The sequence below is a fragment of the Loxodonta africana genome, chromosome 4 (assembly GCF_030014295.1).
Source record: "Loxodonta africana isolate mLoxAfr1 chromosome 4, mLoxAfr1.hap2, whole genome shotgun sequence".
NCBI classification, from domain to species: Eukaryota; Metazoa; Chordata; class Mammalia; order Proboscidea; family Elephantidae; genus Loxodonta; species Loxodonta africana.
The window spans coordinates 143760249-143777969 of record NC_087345.1 but is presented as its reverse complement, the minus strand read 5'-3'; the positions used below and the strand labels follow the sequence as shown (position 1 = coordinate 143777969).

Here is a 17721-nt window from a genome sequence, read left to right as displayed (position 1 = left end):
TCCTCTTTGCTTTTAGCAAGAAGTTTGTGTCATCTGCATGTTGCAGGTTGTTAATGAGTTTTCCTCCCATTCTGATGTTGTGTTCTTCATATAGTCCAGCTTCACAGATTATATGTTCAGCACACAGATTGAATAAATTTGGTGAAAGGGTACAACCGTGACACACACCTTTCCTGATTTTAAACCACGGAGTATCCCCTTGTTCTGTTCAAACAACTGCCTCTTGGTCTATGTACAGGTTTCTGATGAGCACAATTAAATGTCTTGGAATTCCATTCTTTGCAGTGTTATCCATAACCTGTCATGATTCACACAGTCAAATGCCTTTGCGTAGTCAATAAAACACAGGTAAACATCTTTCTGGTATTCTCTGCTTTCAGCCAAGACCTATCTGACATCAGCAATGATATTCCTCGTTCCATGATTCCTCAATTATGTCACGTTAATGAGGATTAGGGTTGGATGCAACACCCTTACTCAGGTCATAGCCCTGATCCATGTAAGGGCAGTTTCCCTGGGGTGTGGCCTGCATCACCTTTTATGTTATAAGAGACAAAAGGAGAGAGAAGTGAGCAGAGAGAGAGGGACCTATTATCACCAAGAAAGAAGGGCTGGGAGTGGAGCATGTCCTTTGGACCTGGGGTCCCTGTGCTGAACTTCCTAGACCCAGGGGAAGATTGATGCCAAGACACATAGGTTCTCCAAGGAATGCTGGGCCCACAAATGATGAAAGGACGCAAGGACTTTCCACCAGAGCTGACAGAGAGAGAGCGTTTCCCTAGAGGTGGCGCCCTGAATTCGGACTTCTAGCCTCCTAAACTGTGAGTGAATAAAATTCTGTTTGTTAAAGCTATCCACTTGTGGTATTTCTAGCAGTACTAGATAACTAAGATAAATGTCAAGAGAAAAGAATTAACAATTACAAGGAGAGAAAGCAAGAATCCAAGGGAAGAAAAGGTGTTAATTATTGAAAATAGGTTAAGGAGGGTAAGGAAAAATTCATGAATTTAGTGATCACAAGTTTAACAGTGACCTCAAGTGTGGAAGTTCAGTGGAATAAACAAAGTAAATTGCAGGGGTTGAAGAATGAATAGGGCGGAGTAAGAAATAATAGGTACTGACTATTTATAAAGACAAATAATCTATATAGAGATTTATTAAGGTCTGTAGGACAGTGTTACTTCTTTTAAGAAGGACCAGTGCTGCTCTTCTGTAGCCACCAATGTGCTTTGTATACAAGGTCATGGTAATTCATCAGTCTGGTTTGAGGTGTTCATTGTTTTTGTTTCTCCTTTTTTTTAAGTAATGGGTATTGGTTATATTTTATCATCTATCCTCTATTACCTGGCCACATCTGGGCAGCATGTATGATTGTGGCTGATTGTAGAAGGTATTTTTATGTAGCACTGAAGTAGAAGCACCTTGTAGATCATGGGATCCCCAAACAAAACAAACCCACCGCCGTCGAGTCAATTCCGACTCATAGCGACCCTATACGACAGAGTAGAACTGCCCTGTACAGTTTCCAAGGAGCGCCTGGCGGATTCGAACTGTCCACTTTTTGGTTAATAGCCGTAGCACTTAACCACTACACCACCAGGGTTTCCTGTGGGATCCAGTTCCCTAATTTTATAGGCAAGAAAACTAATCCACCTAAATTCTCAGAGCTAATAGGAAGAGCCTGGGATAGAACCCAGTAGTTTGGTTCAGTTACTTTAATCACTTAAAAAATGATGCAAGTAAGGCCAGTACTTATGGTCATTTAGTTTCACGAATAAAGGACTATGTGCAATGAGAATTAGAGAAAAAGCTGTTATGGGCGTCATACGGGTCTCTTACCCCATGTCTTTCTCAAAACTATTATTTTTCCATTTAGTTATCATAGAAGTAAGTCAAGATAATGAGGGGAAGGGATAGTTTTCATTTCTCTCCTTTAGCTGAGGACCCAGGAGGTAAAGGTAGAAATCATTTTATATAAAAATAGACACTACATGAGCCCAATAGGGTCTAGAGATGATAGTCACAAAAATCCCAAATCATTAACACTAAAATCTTAGTTTCATTTTGTATGTTCAGGTTTGTGGTCTAAATATAATTTAGACAACTGTAGATAGTGTCTAAAAAAGGAGCAACGAACATGTGAATGTTCAATTACTATTCTAAGGGATGAGCCTGAGAGAATCTTGAGTCAATGTTCAGTATCAGAAGACTGAAAAGGTTCTTTCAGATCATTAATCCATCCTCCTCAGTTTTCTTAGAAGGAAGCTGAAGAATGGTGGTAAAAAATGAAGGGCTGTTTGAGTTCCTACTCTGTGATAGTAGCTTTATGCTCTTATTTATGAGGTATACATTAATATCACCATTTTACAGATGGAGGAAACAGAGGCCCGGATAGTTTAAGAAACTTGTCCAAAGTTGTGGGGTTAATCCATGGCTGAATAAAGATTCTAATCTGGTCTGCTCAACTCCTATTACAACATGTTTTCCAGATAAGCTAATAAATGTAAAACTTTTAGCACATGTTCTCGTAGATACTAAATGCTTAGTGTTACCTGTCATTCAGTGAGTTAGTAGCAGTTAGGTTTAAAACCTAAGTACCCTGAGTCCCAGGCTGGCATTCACTAAATAACTGCCAATTTTTTACAGGAAATCATAAAGAAGGTTAAGAGATTAGTTGCCTTAAAGGCTTTTTTTTTTAACAAGCAAAGGTAAGTAAAAAGATAATAATGAAACAGTTAAAGTTGTTTAAGTAGGCTTTAGAAGAAATCTCATTTCAATTGATGGTAGTGCTTTAATTATCACATTTTAATACCAATTGCTGTTGAGTCAATTCCAACTCACGGCGACTCTATGTGTTTTAGAGTAGAACTGTGCTCCGTAGGGTTCTCAATGGCTGTGACCTTTCAGAAGTAGATTACCACACCTTTCTTCTGAGGTGCCTCTGGATGGATTTGCGTCAACAATCTTTTGGATAGTAGCCGAGTGCTTAACAGTCTGTACCACCCAGGGATGCCTATGTTTTTAATACAAAAAAAAAGAGAAAAAACAACAACCAAACCCATTGCCATTGAGTCGATTCCAACTCATAGCAACCCTACAGGACAGAGTAGAATGGCCCCGTAGAGTTTCCAAGGAGCGCCTGGTGGATTTGAACTGCCGACCTTTGGGTTAGCAGCCGTTAGCACTTAACCACTATGCCACCAGGGTTTCCATGTTTTTAATAGCAACTATTTATTTATATGACTTTCTCAAATGGCATAATTGAGGCACAGATTGGTTGAGTGTCTTTTCTTTGTGTAGAAGATCTAGAGTTTATAAGCTTAAAAACTTAATTGGGTTATCTAAAAACAATAATGCAGTTTTGTAAAAGGCATCAAGCTTATAATTAAAAAAACAAAAACAAGCTAAAAAACTAAATTCCAAAGACCAGGTTTAGTTATAGCTTCTATTCTTCTTGAATGGAGATTTTAAGGTACTGTTTCCTAAAATATAAATAGGGTAAAGAGAAAGTTAACACTGTTTCCCTTCCCAATAGAAAAAGGACTGTTATGCTACTTCCCTTTTTTTATTTTAATGTGAAAAAGATTTGTCTGGAATTTAGGAATGAATTAGAGCTTAAGAATAATCATTATTTTTTGTCTAGATATTATTTGTTTTTATTTTGTCTGGAACAACAGCAAGCAATTGGAAATTAGGCTTAGGAAAGCCATATTATGGACAAAGGTAAAACAAAATCGAAGTTCTCTGCTGCCCTCTACATGGAATACTGTGAAATGTAAAAGTCAACCCGTCCTTTGAACTTTCCAATTACATTTGTAAGGACCTTATATAAATGACTACATAAACAATCTTTTAATCTATAGAAAACTATGGATGACAGTAAAATGTGTATCTTTAGCCCCTGTGTAAAAGCTATCCTATATTACTAAAGTAAACATATATTTAAAAATCATACAAGTATATGAAAAAGATTTCACAGATCATAAGAAATATTTTAAAGACTTATGGTACAATAAGAAAATAATGTTCCATTTTAAAACCAGCATTAAAGATTACAAATATCTCCTATATTTCTCACTAAAAATAGGTTAGTTAAAAATATAATTTCAAATCTTCATAAAATAAGAAACATTAATTGAAATATTAGCAAAATGGAACTTTTAAGAAACCAGAGTTCCAAAATATTGAGTAGTGAGTTAAAAACAGAAACAATAGCAAAAGGCTGTTACATTTGAACAAGATGAATATGAAAGAAACTAGTAATGTAGTTATATGTGGATTTGAGTTTTTAAAAATAATTTGGATTAAAAATTTGAGTGTCTATAATCTTTACTAGGAATTTGGTTTGGGAAAAGACAATTTAGATGAATTAAATACTAATTACGAAGACTATTAAGTACTATTAGAAAGACTATAAACAGAATGGTCTGACAGGCTAAGAAGCTTGGTATTATAAATAATCCCCCCCAATTATTCCTGATCAAAAACATGGGTTCAGCAAAAAGTGTTAACATAGATAGCCTCTTTATAGTATAGATAGCAAAAGTAGAGCCATATAGAGTTAAGCAACTAATAAGAGCATAAATTTTAATCTGGAGATGATAAAAAGAGGGAACTGTTAAAAAAAATTCCAACCTTGTAAAGAGGCAAAAATGATGCCTGAATGCTCTTTCGATGGATTATCTCATTTTCTCAGGCTATGTACTTTTCGTTTTACTATTTTTTTTTCTAAATTTTATTTATTTTGTTGTTGTTGCCGAGAATATACACAGGAAAACATACACCAATTCAACAGTTTCTACATGTATGATTCAGTGACATTGATTACATTGAGTTGTGCGAACATTCTCACCCTCCCTTTCTGTGTTGTTCCTCCTTCATTAACATAAACTCACTGCCCTCTAAGGTTCCTATCTTTCAAGTTGTTGTTGTCAATCTGATACCAAGTAGGTAGTTCTTAAAAGAGCACAATGCTCAAGGCAGTCCTTTTTTCACTAATTAAGCTGAACTGTTGTTTCTTTTGTTGTTTGGCTTTAAGATAACTTTAGGGGATATTTCTAGTTTAAGGTTTACAGATTATCTGGGGGCAATAGCTTCAGGGGTCATAATATCCTCCATGGCTCCAGAAAGTCTAGGATCCATGAGAATTTGAAATTCTGTTTTAGTATTTTCCCCCTTTTGATCAGGATTCGTCAATGGAACCTTTGATCAAATTTGTTCAGTAATGGTAGCTGATCACCATCCATTTCTTCTAGACTCATGGAAGGGAGGCAGTTGTTCACAGAGGCACTTAGTTACACATTCCATATTTGCTTTCTATTCCTGACTCTCCTTCCTCTGTTGCTCCAGGTGAATAGAGACTAACTGTTGTGCCTCGGATGGCCACTTGCAAGCTTTTAAGACCCCAGGCACTAAGCAAAAAACTAGGAGGTAGAACAGAAGCACTAAACATGTTATTAGGCCAATTAACTGGGATGTCCCATGAAACCATGAACTCCAAACTAAGGAATCAAAACCATGAGGTGTTTGGTTGTACGCAAGCAGCCTCTGCAGCTACCTTTTTTTTTTTTTTGGTCATTGTAAATATACCTATCACACAACTCTTGCCAATTTGACTTTTACAGGTGTACAACTTCTTGACAGCAATTACAATAATTGGATGTGCAACTTTTAATCAGTGCGATTTTTCTATCACCATTAATCCTTTCCCCCTTACCACTAATAAACATTGGTCTTTATACATTTGCATTTTCTGTCTATATAAGTGAGATCATATAATATTTGTCCTTTTGTGATTGACTTATTTGTTCAGCATAATGTCTTCAAGCTCCATCCATACTGTAGCATGTATCAAGTCTTCATTTGTCCTACTAGCTGAATAGTATTTCATTACGTATAATGTAGCACATTTTGTTTATCTACTGATGGGCATTTAGGTTGTTTCCACCCTTTGGCTATTATGAATAGTGCTGCAATGAACACTGGTGTACAAGTTTCTTTTTGAGTCACTGCTTTCGAGTCTTTTGGGTATATACATAGAAGTGCAATTGCTGGGTCATATGGTAGTTCTGTTTTTAGTTTTTCGAGGAACTGCCACACTGTTTTCCACAAAGGCTGTACCATTTTGTATTCCCACAAGCAATGGATAAGGGTTCCAATTTTCCCACATCCTCGCCTACATATGTTATTTTCTGTTTTTTTTTTTTTTTTTTTAAATCTTAGCCATCCTAGTGGGAGTGAAATTGGTATCTTATTGTGGTTTTGACTTGCATTCTCTGATGGCTAATGATGCTGAGCATCTTTTCAAGTATTTGGTGGCCATTTGAATGTCCTCTTTGGTGAAATGTCTACTCAAGTCCTTTACTCATTTTATGACTGGGCTGTCTTTTTGCTGTTAAGTTGTTGAAGTTTTATATACATGGTTTTCGAAGATATTTTCCCAGCTGATAGCTCATCTTTTTGCTTTTTTGTTAAAGTCTTTTGATGAACAAAAGTTTTTAATTTTTATGAGGTCCCATTTATTCATTTTGTCTCTTGCTGTTTGTTCTTTTGTTATTGTGTTAGATAATTCATTGTTGAAAGCTAGGCCTCACAGCATTGCCCCTGCTTGTTCTTCTAAGAATTTTATGGTTTTAGTTTGCACTTTTAAGTCCTTAATCCATTTTGAATTTGTTTTGTGTATGGTGTGAAGCATGGATCCTGTTTCATTTTTCTAAATGTGGAAATGCAGTTTTCTCAGCACCACTTATTGAAGAGGCTCTTCTTTCTCCATTGAATGGACTTAGCACCCTTTTCAAAAATCTGTTGAACGTAGATGTGTGGGCTTATTTCTGGACTCTCAATTCCATTCTATTGCTCTATGTATCTATCATTATACCAGTACCAGGCTGTTTTGATTACTGTAGCCGTATAGGATGTTTTAAAATCAGGAAGTGTGAGTCCTACTTTCTTCTCTTTCAACATCATTTTAGCTATTTGGGGTCTCTCGCCATTCCATATAAAGTTGAGGATTGGTTTTTTTATTTCTGTAAAGAAAGCTTTTAAAATGTTGATCAGGATTGTGTTGAATCTATAGATCTTAACAACATTAAGTCTTCCAATCCATGAACATGGAACATATTTCAATTTATTTAAGTCTTCTTTAATCTCTCGCAGCAGTGTTTTATAGATTTCATTGTATAAGTCCTTCATGTCCCTGATCAGATTCATTCCTAGGTATTTTATTCTCTTAGATTCTATTTAAAATGGAATTGTTTCCCTAATTTCACTTTCAGATTTCTCATTGCCGGTATATAGGAACTCAACTGATTTTTGTTTGTTGACCTTACACCCGGCAACTTTGCTAAATTCCTCCATTAGCTCTAGAAGTTTTCTTGTGGACTGTAGGATTTTCTATATATAGGATTATATCATCCACGAACAGAGATAATTTTAATTCTTCTTTTCCAATCTGGATACTTTTTATTTCCTTTTCTTGTCTTATTGCTCTAGTTAGGACTTCTAATACAATATTGAATAGAAGTGGTGAGAGCAGGCACTCCTGTCTTGTTCCTGATTTCAAATGGAAAGCTCTCCATCTTCCTCCATTAAGTATTATGTTGGTTGTTGGCTTTTCATATATTCATATTGAGGAATTTCCATTCTATTCCAGTCTTTAAGATTTCATCAAGAAAAGATACTGGATTTTATTAAATGCTTTTTCTGCATCCATAGAGGTGATCATTGGTTCATTTCCTTTGTTCTATTGATGTGGTATATTAACATTGACTGATTGTCTGATGTTGAACCATCCCTGCATTCGTAGAAGAAACTCCACTTGGTCATGGTGTATTACTCTTAACATGCTTTTGGATTCTGTTTGCTAGTATTTTGTTGAGGATTTGTGCATCTATATTCATAACAGATATTGGTCTGTAGTTTTCTTTTCTTGTGGTGTCTTTCTCTGGTTTGGGTATCAGGGTAATGTTTGCTTCAAAGAATGAATTAGTGAGGATTCCTTCCTTGTCTATCTTTTGAAAGTGTTTAAACAGTATTGGTATCAATTCTTCTCTAAATCTTTGGTAGAATTCCCCAGTGAAGCCATCTGGTCCAGGACAATTTTTTTTGTTGGGAGGTTTTTGATCACTGATTTGATCTCTTCACTTGTTATAGGTCTGTTGAGACTTTCTATTTCTTCTTAAGTTAGTTTGGGCAGGTTATGTGCTTCTAAGAATTTGTCCATTTCATCTAGGTTATCTAGTTTGTTGCCATACAATTGTTTATAATATTCTGTCATAATTCTCTTTATTTCTACCAGGTCAGTTGTAATGTCCCCTCTTTTTTTTTTTTTTTTATTTTGGTTGCTTGCATCTTTTCTTTGTCAGTCTAGCTAAAAGTTTGTTAATTTTATTGATCTTTTCAAAGAATCAACTTCTAGTTTTGTTGATTCTATTGTTTTTTATTTCTGCTCTGATCTTTGTTATTTCCTTTCTTCTGGTAGGTTTAGGCTTAGTTTGCTCTTTTCTTTCTAGTTCCTGGAGTTGTTGAGTTAGACTGTTAATTTGAGATCTTTCTTGATTTTTTATGTAGGCCTTTATTCCTGTAAGTTTCCCTCTGAGTACTGCCTTCACTGTATCCCATAAGTTTTACTATGTTGTGCTTTCATTTTTATTTGACTCTAAGAAATTTGTGATTTCTCCCTTGACCCACTGGTAGTTTAATAGTGTGCTGTTTAATTTCCATATGTTTGTGTATTTTCCAGGTTTTTTCTGTTATTGATTTCTGGCTTTACTCTGTTGTGGTCAGAGAAAATACTTTGTATGATTTCAATCTTTTAAAATTTATTGAGACTTGCTTTGTGACCTAAAGTGTAGTCTATCCTGGAGAATTATGCTTGTGCACTGGGGTAGAATATATATTGTGCTGTTTTTGGGTAGAGTGTTCTATATATGTGTGTTAAGTCTAGTTGGTGTATACTGTCATTCAGTGGTGTATTGAAGTCTCCAACTATTATTGTAGTATTATCTATTTCTCCCTTCAATTTTATCAGTGTTTTCATTATATATTTAGGCTCCTTGATGTTGGGTGCATATGTATTTATGATTATTAAATCTTCTTGATTAATTGACCCTTCATCACTATATAATATCCATCTTTACCTCTTCTGACAGATTTTGTCTTACAGTCTACTTTGCCTGATATTAAGATTGCCACTCCAGCTCTCTTTTTGTGGTTATTTGCATGCAATATTTTTCCATCCTTTCACTTTCAACTTATTTGTGTCCTTGGGTTTAAGGTGTATCTCTTGTAAATAGCATATAGTTGGACCATGTTTTTCTTAATCCATTCTGCCACTCCCTGCCTTTTGATTGGAGCATTTAGTCCATTTACATTGATCAGTACTGATAAGAAAAAGTGACTTACTTTTGCCATTTTGTTATTTTTTGTGCGTGTGTCTTAAGCCCTCTTTGTCTCTGTCCTTTAGTACTGCTTGCTTTTGTGTTTTGTTGGTTTATTGTCATGAGCCTTTTTGGTTCCTTTCTCCTTTCCTTTTGTGTATGTTTTTAATATATTTTCTTAGTGGTTACCATGGATTTTATACTTAAGAGCTTATATTTATAACATTCTAGGGTAAGAGCTACAACTGCTAACCACAAGGTTGGCAGCTCGAACCCACCAGCCATCCTTAGAAACCCGACAGGGCAACTCTACTCTGTCCTATAGGGTCACTATGTGTTGGAATCGACTCGATGGCAATGGCTTTTTTTTTTTTTTTTTAAAGTACGTTTGTACCAACTTAAATTCACTAACATACAAGAAATTCTATATCTATACCATTCTTCTCCCTCATTTTGTGGTGGTTATCACTATTATGTCTTTATATTTCATGTGCCCTGTAACATAATTTTATCCTTGTCTTTTATATATTTGTTATTAAAAACATGAAGGACAAATTATTTAGAATTATCAAGCATGAATACCTTACTCCTAGCCCTAATACTTGTTCATACATTTCCCTTTATTAGCGAACTTTTTATATATAGTTTTGAATACTTTCTAGTGTCTTTTCCCTTCCATCTATAGAACTCCCATTAGTATTTCTTATAGGGCCAGTGTGGTGGATAAGCACTCTCTCAGCTTCTGTTTGTCTGGTATCTTAGTTATCTAGTGTTACAATAACAGAAATACCACAAACTGTGGCTTTAAGAAACAAAAATTTATTTTCTCACAGTTTAGGAGGCTAGAAGTCCAAATTCAGAATGCTGGCTCTCTGCAGGAGTCTGTGTCGATCAGGACAGCCTCTTCTCAGCCATGTCTACAGGCAGGCCTGTCCCTGGCCCCCGGCCCCTCAGCCCAGCCTATGCCCTGCTCTGGCAAATGTTACAAAGCTGTTTAGCTCTGCATATAAGTGCTCAGAGGCACCCCACTCCACCAGGAAGCCTCTCGTCAGAAGGTACTCAGCTCTTTCTTGCTCTGTGGGTTGGCTCCTGTGCAGTCTCACACCAGTCTCCTGGTTCTGTTGCTGCCATTCCTCTGCTGCTGATTCTTGCCATCTTGTGCTGTCTTCAGCGTTACAGCTCTCTGTCTCTCTGTCTCCTGGTTCTCAGCGCAGGGACCCCAGGTCCAAAGGATGTGCTCCACTCCTGTTTCTTCTTCTTGGTGGTATTGAGATCCTTATTTCTGCTTGCTTCTCTCTCCTATTATCTCTTGTAAGATAAAAGGTGTGACTCAAGTAAGGGTGTGACCTGAATAAAGGTGGTAAGGGCAGTGACTGGGGTAAGAATGGTGACTTGAGTCGCACCCTCTAGTAAGGCAGTAACGCAAGATATATCTGACCCTAATTCTGCCTCATTAACACAAACGTCAACTCACTCCCAAATGGAACCATAATCACAGGCATAGAGGCTAGGATTTACAGCATATCACAAAATGGAGGATAATTACATCAGATCACAAAATGGAGGACAACCACACAATACTGGAAATCATGGCCTAGCCAAATTGGCACATATTTTGGGGGGACATAATTCAATCCCTAACATCTGAGGATGTTTTAATTTCACCTTCATTCTTCAAGAATAGTTCCACTGGGTATAGAATTCTTGGTTGATAGTTTTTTTTTTTTCTTTCAGCACTTTAAATATGTAACTCCATTGCCTTCTGGCCTCCAGTGTTTCTGAAGAAAAATCGGCACTTAATTTTATTGGGGATCCTTTGTATGTAACTGTTTGCTTCTCTCTCACTGCTTTCAAGATTCTCTATTTTTAATTTTTAAGAGCCTAACTCTGATGTGTCTTGGTATAGATCTTTTTGAATTTATCCTGCTTGAGGTTCTTTGAGCTTCTCGGATTTGTAGATTCATGTCCACCCTTAGATTGGGAAAATTTTCTATCATTTCTTCAAATATTCTTTCTGACCCTTTCTGTCTCTCTTTTTCTTCTGGAATTCCCATGATGGGGAATATTAGGTGTCTTCTTGTTGTCCCATAATTCCATCAAACTGTGCTTAGCCTTTTTTTTTTCCTTTAATTAAAAAAAATTTTTATTGTGCTTTAAGTGAAAGTTTACAAATCAAGTCAGTCTCTCATATAAAAATTTATATACATCTTGCTATATAATTATTCCCCATGTCCATTCAGCCAGCTTCTGTTCCCCTCTGCCTTCTCATCTCCCCTCCAGACAGGAGCTGCCCACATAGTCTCATGTGTCTACTTGATCCAAGAAGCTCATTCCTCACCAGTATCATTTTCTATCTTATAGTCCAGTCTAATCCCTGTCTGAAGAGTTGGCTTTGGGAATGGTTCCAGTCTTGGGCTAACAGAAGGTCTGGGGACCATGACCTCCAGGGTCCCTCTAGTCTCAGTCAGACCATTAAGTCTGGTCTTTTTACAAGAATTTGAGGTCTGCATCCCACTGCTCTCCTACTCCATCAGGGATTCTCTGTTGTGTTCCCTGTCAGGGCAGTCATCGGTTGTAGCTGGGGACCATCTAGTTCTTCTGTTCTCAGGCTAATGTAGTCTCTGGTTTATGTGGCCCTTTCTGTCTCTTGGGCTCATGATTACCTTGTGTCTTTGGTGTTCTTCATTCTCCTTTGATCCAGGTAGGTTGAGACCAATTGATGCATCTTAGATGGCCGCTTACTAGCATTTAAGACCCCAGATACCACTCTTCAAAGTGGGGTGCAGAATGTTTTCTTAATAGATTTTATTATGCCAATTGACTTAGATGTCCCCTGAAACCACGGTCCTCAAGCCCCCGTCCCTGCTACTCTGGCCTTTAAAGTGTTCGATTTATTCAGGAAACTTCTTTGCTTTTGGTTGTGCTTAGCCTTCTTCAGCCTTGTTCTTGTTGCTCTTCTGTAATTTTAACTGCCGTGGTGGTGCAGTGGTTAAGAGCTATGGCTGCTAACCAAAAGGGTGGCAAATTCGAATCCACCAGCCACTTCTTGGGAAACCCTACGGGGCAGTTCTATTCTGTCCTGTAGGGTTGCTATGAGTTAGAATTGACTCAGTGGCAATGGGTTTTTGGTTTTGGTTTACCCTCTAATTTGCTGATTCCTTCTTCTGCCTGATTAAATCTGTTGGTAAGTCCTTCTGTTGTGTTTCTCATTTCAGTTATTGCCCCTTTCAGTTACAGTATCTCTTTTTTTAGATCCTTCTATTGTCCTTGTACTGTTTTCCTTTTTTTTTTTTTAAACTCTTTGTCTGTTTTCCCTTAGTGCTTTAATTATTTGGTCATCCCTTTGTCATGTTCATTTGGATGTGCCATTGTCTCTGTTCTTTGTGTATCTTGTGATTATTTGTTGGGGCATTGGAATTTTTGAGGATGTTAACTTTCTGTTTTCCCCAGTATTTGGTGTTTTTTGCCTGCACTACTTTTTGCAAAGAACACTTAGGTGGGCAGAGCCTTCAGCCTTTGATTACTGTTTCCTCTCCCTCTCTGTGATAGCTCCTTCTCCCTCCCTGGTTTAATTGGGATTCAAAAGTTCCAGATCTCGTTTTTCAACTTCCAGTCTCCCCCAAACACATCAGAGAACATGCTGTGGTCAGCATGTCTACCAGTGGGCACCGCCACTCAGGTGAGATACTGTGTACTAATCAATCTGTCCACCAGGGGGCACAGTCCCCTCTTTCTGGTTATTACTCCCTTCCCTTCTTTGTTTCTGCAATCATGTTTAGTTAGAAAACCCAAACCTAGTGAGACTCCTTTGGGGCTGGGTGTTGTCCTCTAGTTTTGCCTGAGCTTTCCTTCCCTGCTCTGTGGGGTCTGCCTATATCTGACCTGGCATTTGGGAAAGCACAGGCAGACTTTCCTCAGTTTCAGGAGAGGAGGAACTGGCACTCCCTAGAAGGACCTCCGAGAGATCTGTCTTTTTGGTTTCAGACCCCCAGTGGCCCTGTGGTGGTTGGGGAAGCAGTCTCCACTTAGGTGACCCACCTCCTGTCTCCAATGCAGGGAACCTTCTGTAGGAGTTCCTATTAGTCTAGAAGCAGTTTTCAACAGCCTGGCAACTAACAGTTACCAGGTGGGAAGGGGGTCTCATGCTCTGGTCAGATCCCCATGGAGGTCTGCCTTGTTGCTATCAGAGTCTTCCCCACCACCCCCCCGCCCCCGCCAGTAGTCTGTTGGCTGTGAGTGCAGCGTCTACTCAAGACACCTGCTTCCTAACACCCAGCAGCCTCAGTCTGCAGTCTTTAGTGCCAACTGGAGTGGAGGCAGTTTACCCTAAGGGAAGTTTACCCTGTTGGTTTCAGAAGCCAGAGCTATGTGGTATGCAGGGAAACCGGAAGAGTGTTTACAATGGGAGCAGACTCCACTACAGGGCTCTTCTGGAGCAATTCATAATAGGCTTGTGGCCAACAGTGTCCAGGTGGGAGAGGTGCTGCCACATGCCAAATTGGCCCCCTGGGAGGTCTGCCTTGTGGCTATCAGAGCCCCCTCTGGAGTATGCTGGTTCTTAGTACACAGCAGCCTCAGTCAGCAGTTCTCAGCACTAACTGAAAGGGCAAGCAGACAGACTAGAACTGATTCTCCAAAGGTCTATACTGTTGGTTTCAGAGGCCTGAGCTATGGGGTACACAGGGAGGCAGATAGAGTGTTGACTATGAGAGCAGACACCACTGCACAGGCCTTCTGTAACAATTCACAGTAGACTTGCAACTGACAGTGTCTGGGCGGCAGAGGTCTGGCACACTCCAAATGGACTCCTGGTGAGGTCAGCCTTGTTGATTTTAGGGCAGAAACTTGGGGTCCTGTCTTTTTGTACAGGCAAGGGCTGTGGTAGTTAGGGAAGCAGGCTCTCTTTCTGGGGCCACTACCCAGTTCACAGCAGCTGGCAGCCTGTGTGGCTGGGGGAGGAGCAGGGATGGTGGGAGAAGCAATTTTCCTACCGTGTGCTATTCATTGTTGACTTGTTGATTCTTGCTTGTGCGTAGTTCCCTGCTGCTTTCCTCTGCTCCCCAATTCAGAGTTTCTCAAAGCTGAGCACCATTTCCCTGTTTTTTTCTTGTTGTATTTGTGTAGGAGGGCTGGAACAATGGTTTCTTTATGCCCCCATTTTCCCAGGATCTGTTTGATGCACTATTTGTTATTGATTAGGTTATTTTACAACTGTATAAGAGCAGATGTTAACTGGTATCAATGCAAGTGGTTGCCTGATAGCAATGCAAATAAATTTTGTAAGTAGACATCCAGGTGAGGATATAAATCTGCTTTGGATGTTATTTACAATCTTATTCCATTATTCTTTTTTTCAGGGATTAGAATACTTCAATATTTCCCACAGTCCTTTGAACCAGTTTGAATCCTGCTGGCTCATTCATCAATAAGTTAATTAAATCTCTGACAGTTCTTCATTCTTTAAAGAAAGAAAAAAAGCAGACAGAGCAACTAGCTTTGCAAAACAGAAAGCCCACAGATAAAATCTGCAACAAAATGAAGAGACAAGGCTTCCCCCTAAACCTCAAAATATGAGCAGATAGTGACAAGCCAGATGGCTATAAGACCTGCGTGGGATCAGATTTATGCAAGAAGCAGAGGGAAGGCAACAGGGCTTCTCTGAAAGTCCTGAAAATAGGAAAAACCCCTCAAACTGTCAACAGAAACGCAATGGTATACTAGTCAGAGAACTTTAGCCTAACCTGGGAAGAACTCTGCAGGATTGGATTCTCAGGCTGAGGGCAAGAACACTGCCAAGTATATTAGTGCTAAAGCAATCTGCGCCACATAAACTTTCAAAAGTAACACTGTTCTGAAAAAAGACTGCTAAAAGGAGAACCCAAATTGAGTAGAACAGGGCAATAGCAGCACAGACAAGAACAATTCCAGATAAAAGAGGGAACAGAAAAGAAAGATCTTAGAAAATATGAGACCTTGTTTTTTGTTTTTTTTTTTTAAATCACTTTGTGAAAACAACAGAAGGGGGAGCTCTAGAGTTACGAGGCTGAAAGGCTAACCTGGTCTTTTCTCACCTAAAGTACAGGAAAGCTTTCTGCACTTAAAAAATGAGCAACAGAAAAGGATCATGAATCCCATTTAAAAACACTGTAAGAAGACAGAGCAGGAAAATGTCTCTAGAGACTAAAAGAAATTAAGAAAATGATAGATGCTATGAAAGAATAACATAAAACTCAGAAATTAGGGGATTAGAGAAAAGATTTGAAATGAGAAGTGATAGAATTCAGGAAAGAATTAAAAATGAAAGAAAAAATTATTTCAGAATAAAAAACACAATGAATAATGCATTAAAAATAAAAGGTGGAGAGAAGGAGGGTTTCAAAAAAGTTTTGAGACAAAATGATACATATAAAAGATTAAAAAAAGAAAATCCAATGTAAGTATAAAGGATGGGGAAGGGGAGACAAAACAATAGGAAAAATACTGAAAAGTATAATTCAAGAAAATGTTCCTAAAATAAAAGATGACTTGAAACTACATATTTATTATATTTTTTCAATAGTGGCACTTCCCACCAGGAAAGAAAACATGAACTATGGATTTTAAGTTTGTTTGAAGAATTAGGTTACATTCTCTTAAGGATGTACAATCGAATGACTATGTTTTTAAATTATCAGAATAATTTGTCTCCATGCCAATAACTCATTTGTTTATTAATTTTTTCAATTTAAGAATTAAATAAAAACAACAAACCCAAACCTCCTGTCATCAAGTCAAAACCAACTCATCGGGCCCTGTGTACGTCAGAGTAGTACTGCGCTCCACAGGGTTTTCTTGGCTGTAATCTTACAGAAGCAGATCACCATGTCTTTTTTTTGTGGTGCCACTGGGTCGATTTGAACCGCCAACCTTTTAGTAGCAGAGAGCAAACCGTTCGTGCTACCCAAGGACCTTGTGACTGTCTGAAGTCTTGGGCAGACATGGCAGTCTGGGGGACTATGCGCTGTCTAACACATGAAACTTGGAACTAACTATAGGTGCTTAGGGTCAGAAGAAGAAGAAAAGCATTTGCAGTTCGTGAAGACATTTAGAGTTGATGTCTGCAGGCCACATTGTATTACTGTACACCTCCTTTTTTGGTATACATTATACGCCTGGTTTCTTCAGGCATTTTGAGTTTGTGATCACTAATTATAGCCTAACATTGTTTTGAGGGCAGTTTTCCTCTCATTCTTAAAGAACAGTAAAAAGAATATATTTATAAGAGAAATATTATTCAGTTTTGAACTTTATAAAAATGCAAAAACCAAATCAGCATTTATTCTTATAGTACAGAAATAAAACGCTATTTGCATATTTTAAAATGCTTTTCTTTGATAGAGCGGTAAGGCTTACCTTAAGATCAAGGCTGCAGAGGCTTACAACATCATCATCTTTCTCTCTTCGTTTTCTTTTCTATAGGAAAAAAGAAGTTGCATTTTATATAGAAAGAAAACATTTTACTCCTACTAAGCAAAAACCCCATACAAATAGAAAAATCACTTTAAAAAAGTGCAGCCTATGGTTGTATTCACAAGAAAATTATTTTGATGAGGGAAGCTCATAAATTGTCTCTGGCATATATGTTGCCTAAATAGTGCCCCTAACTAAATCTCCTGCTATGAAGTGATTCTGCCTTAATAAAAAATGTCCTTATGTTGGGGACAAGACAGTCTTTTCACCTAATGGTGCTGGCATAACTGGATATCCATCTGCAAAAAAATGGAACAGGACCCATACCTCACACCATGCACAAAAACTAACTCCAAATGGATCAAAGACCTAAATGTAAAGTCTAAAATGATAAAGATCATGGAAGAAAAAATAGGGACAACGTTAGGAGCCCTAATACAAGGCATAAACAGAATACAAAACGTTACTAAAAATGCGGAAGAGAAACCAGACAACTGGGAGCTCCTAAAAATCAAACACCTATGCTCATCTAAAGGCTTCACCAAAAGAGTAAAAAGACCACCTACAGACTGGGAAAAAATTTTTTAGCTACAACATCTCTAACCAGTGCCTGATTCTGCTAAAACTCAACCACAAAAAGACAAACAACCCAATTAAAAAATGGGCAAAGGATATGAACAGGCACTTCACTAAACACGATGTTCAGGTGGCTAACAGATACATAAGGAAATGCTCTCGACCGTAAGCCATTAGAAAAATGCAAATTAAAACTACAATGAGATTCCATCTCACTCCAACAAGTATGGCATTAATCCAAAAAACACAAAATAATATATGTTGGAGACGCTGTGGAGAGACTGGAACACTTATACACTGCTGGTGGGAATATAAAATG

At 38.0% G+C, this 17721-nt stretch overlaps 1 protein-coding gene across 1 annotated transcript in view; it reads right to left on the bottom strand.

The window, feature by feature from the left end:
• Positions 1–14999: 14999 nt before the first annotated feature.
• Positions 15000–17721, bottom strand: part of LOC111750840 (neuroepithelial cell-transforming gene 1 protein-like) — a 40553-nt gene continuing 37831 nt past the window's right edge. The window contains exons 3-4 of the mRNA XM_064285191.1: positions 16770–16829; positions 15000–15044 (exon numbers count right to left, since the gene is read on the bottom strand). Coding sequence (XP_064141261.1) covers positions 15000–15044; positions 16770–16829 — 105 coding nt within the window. The remainder of the gene's footprint in view (positions 15045–16769; positions 16830–17721) is intronic.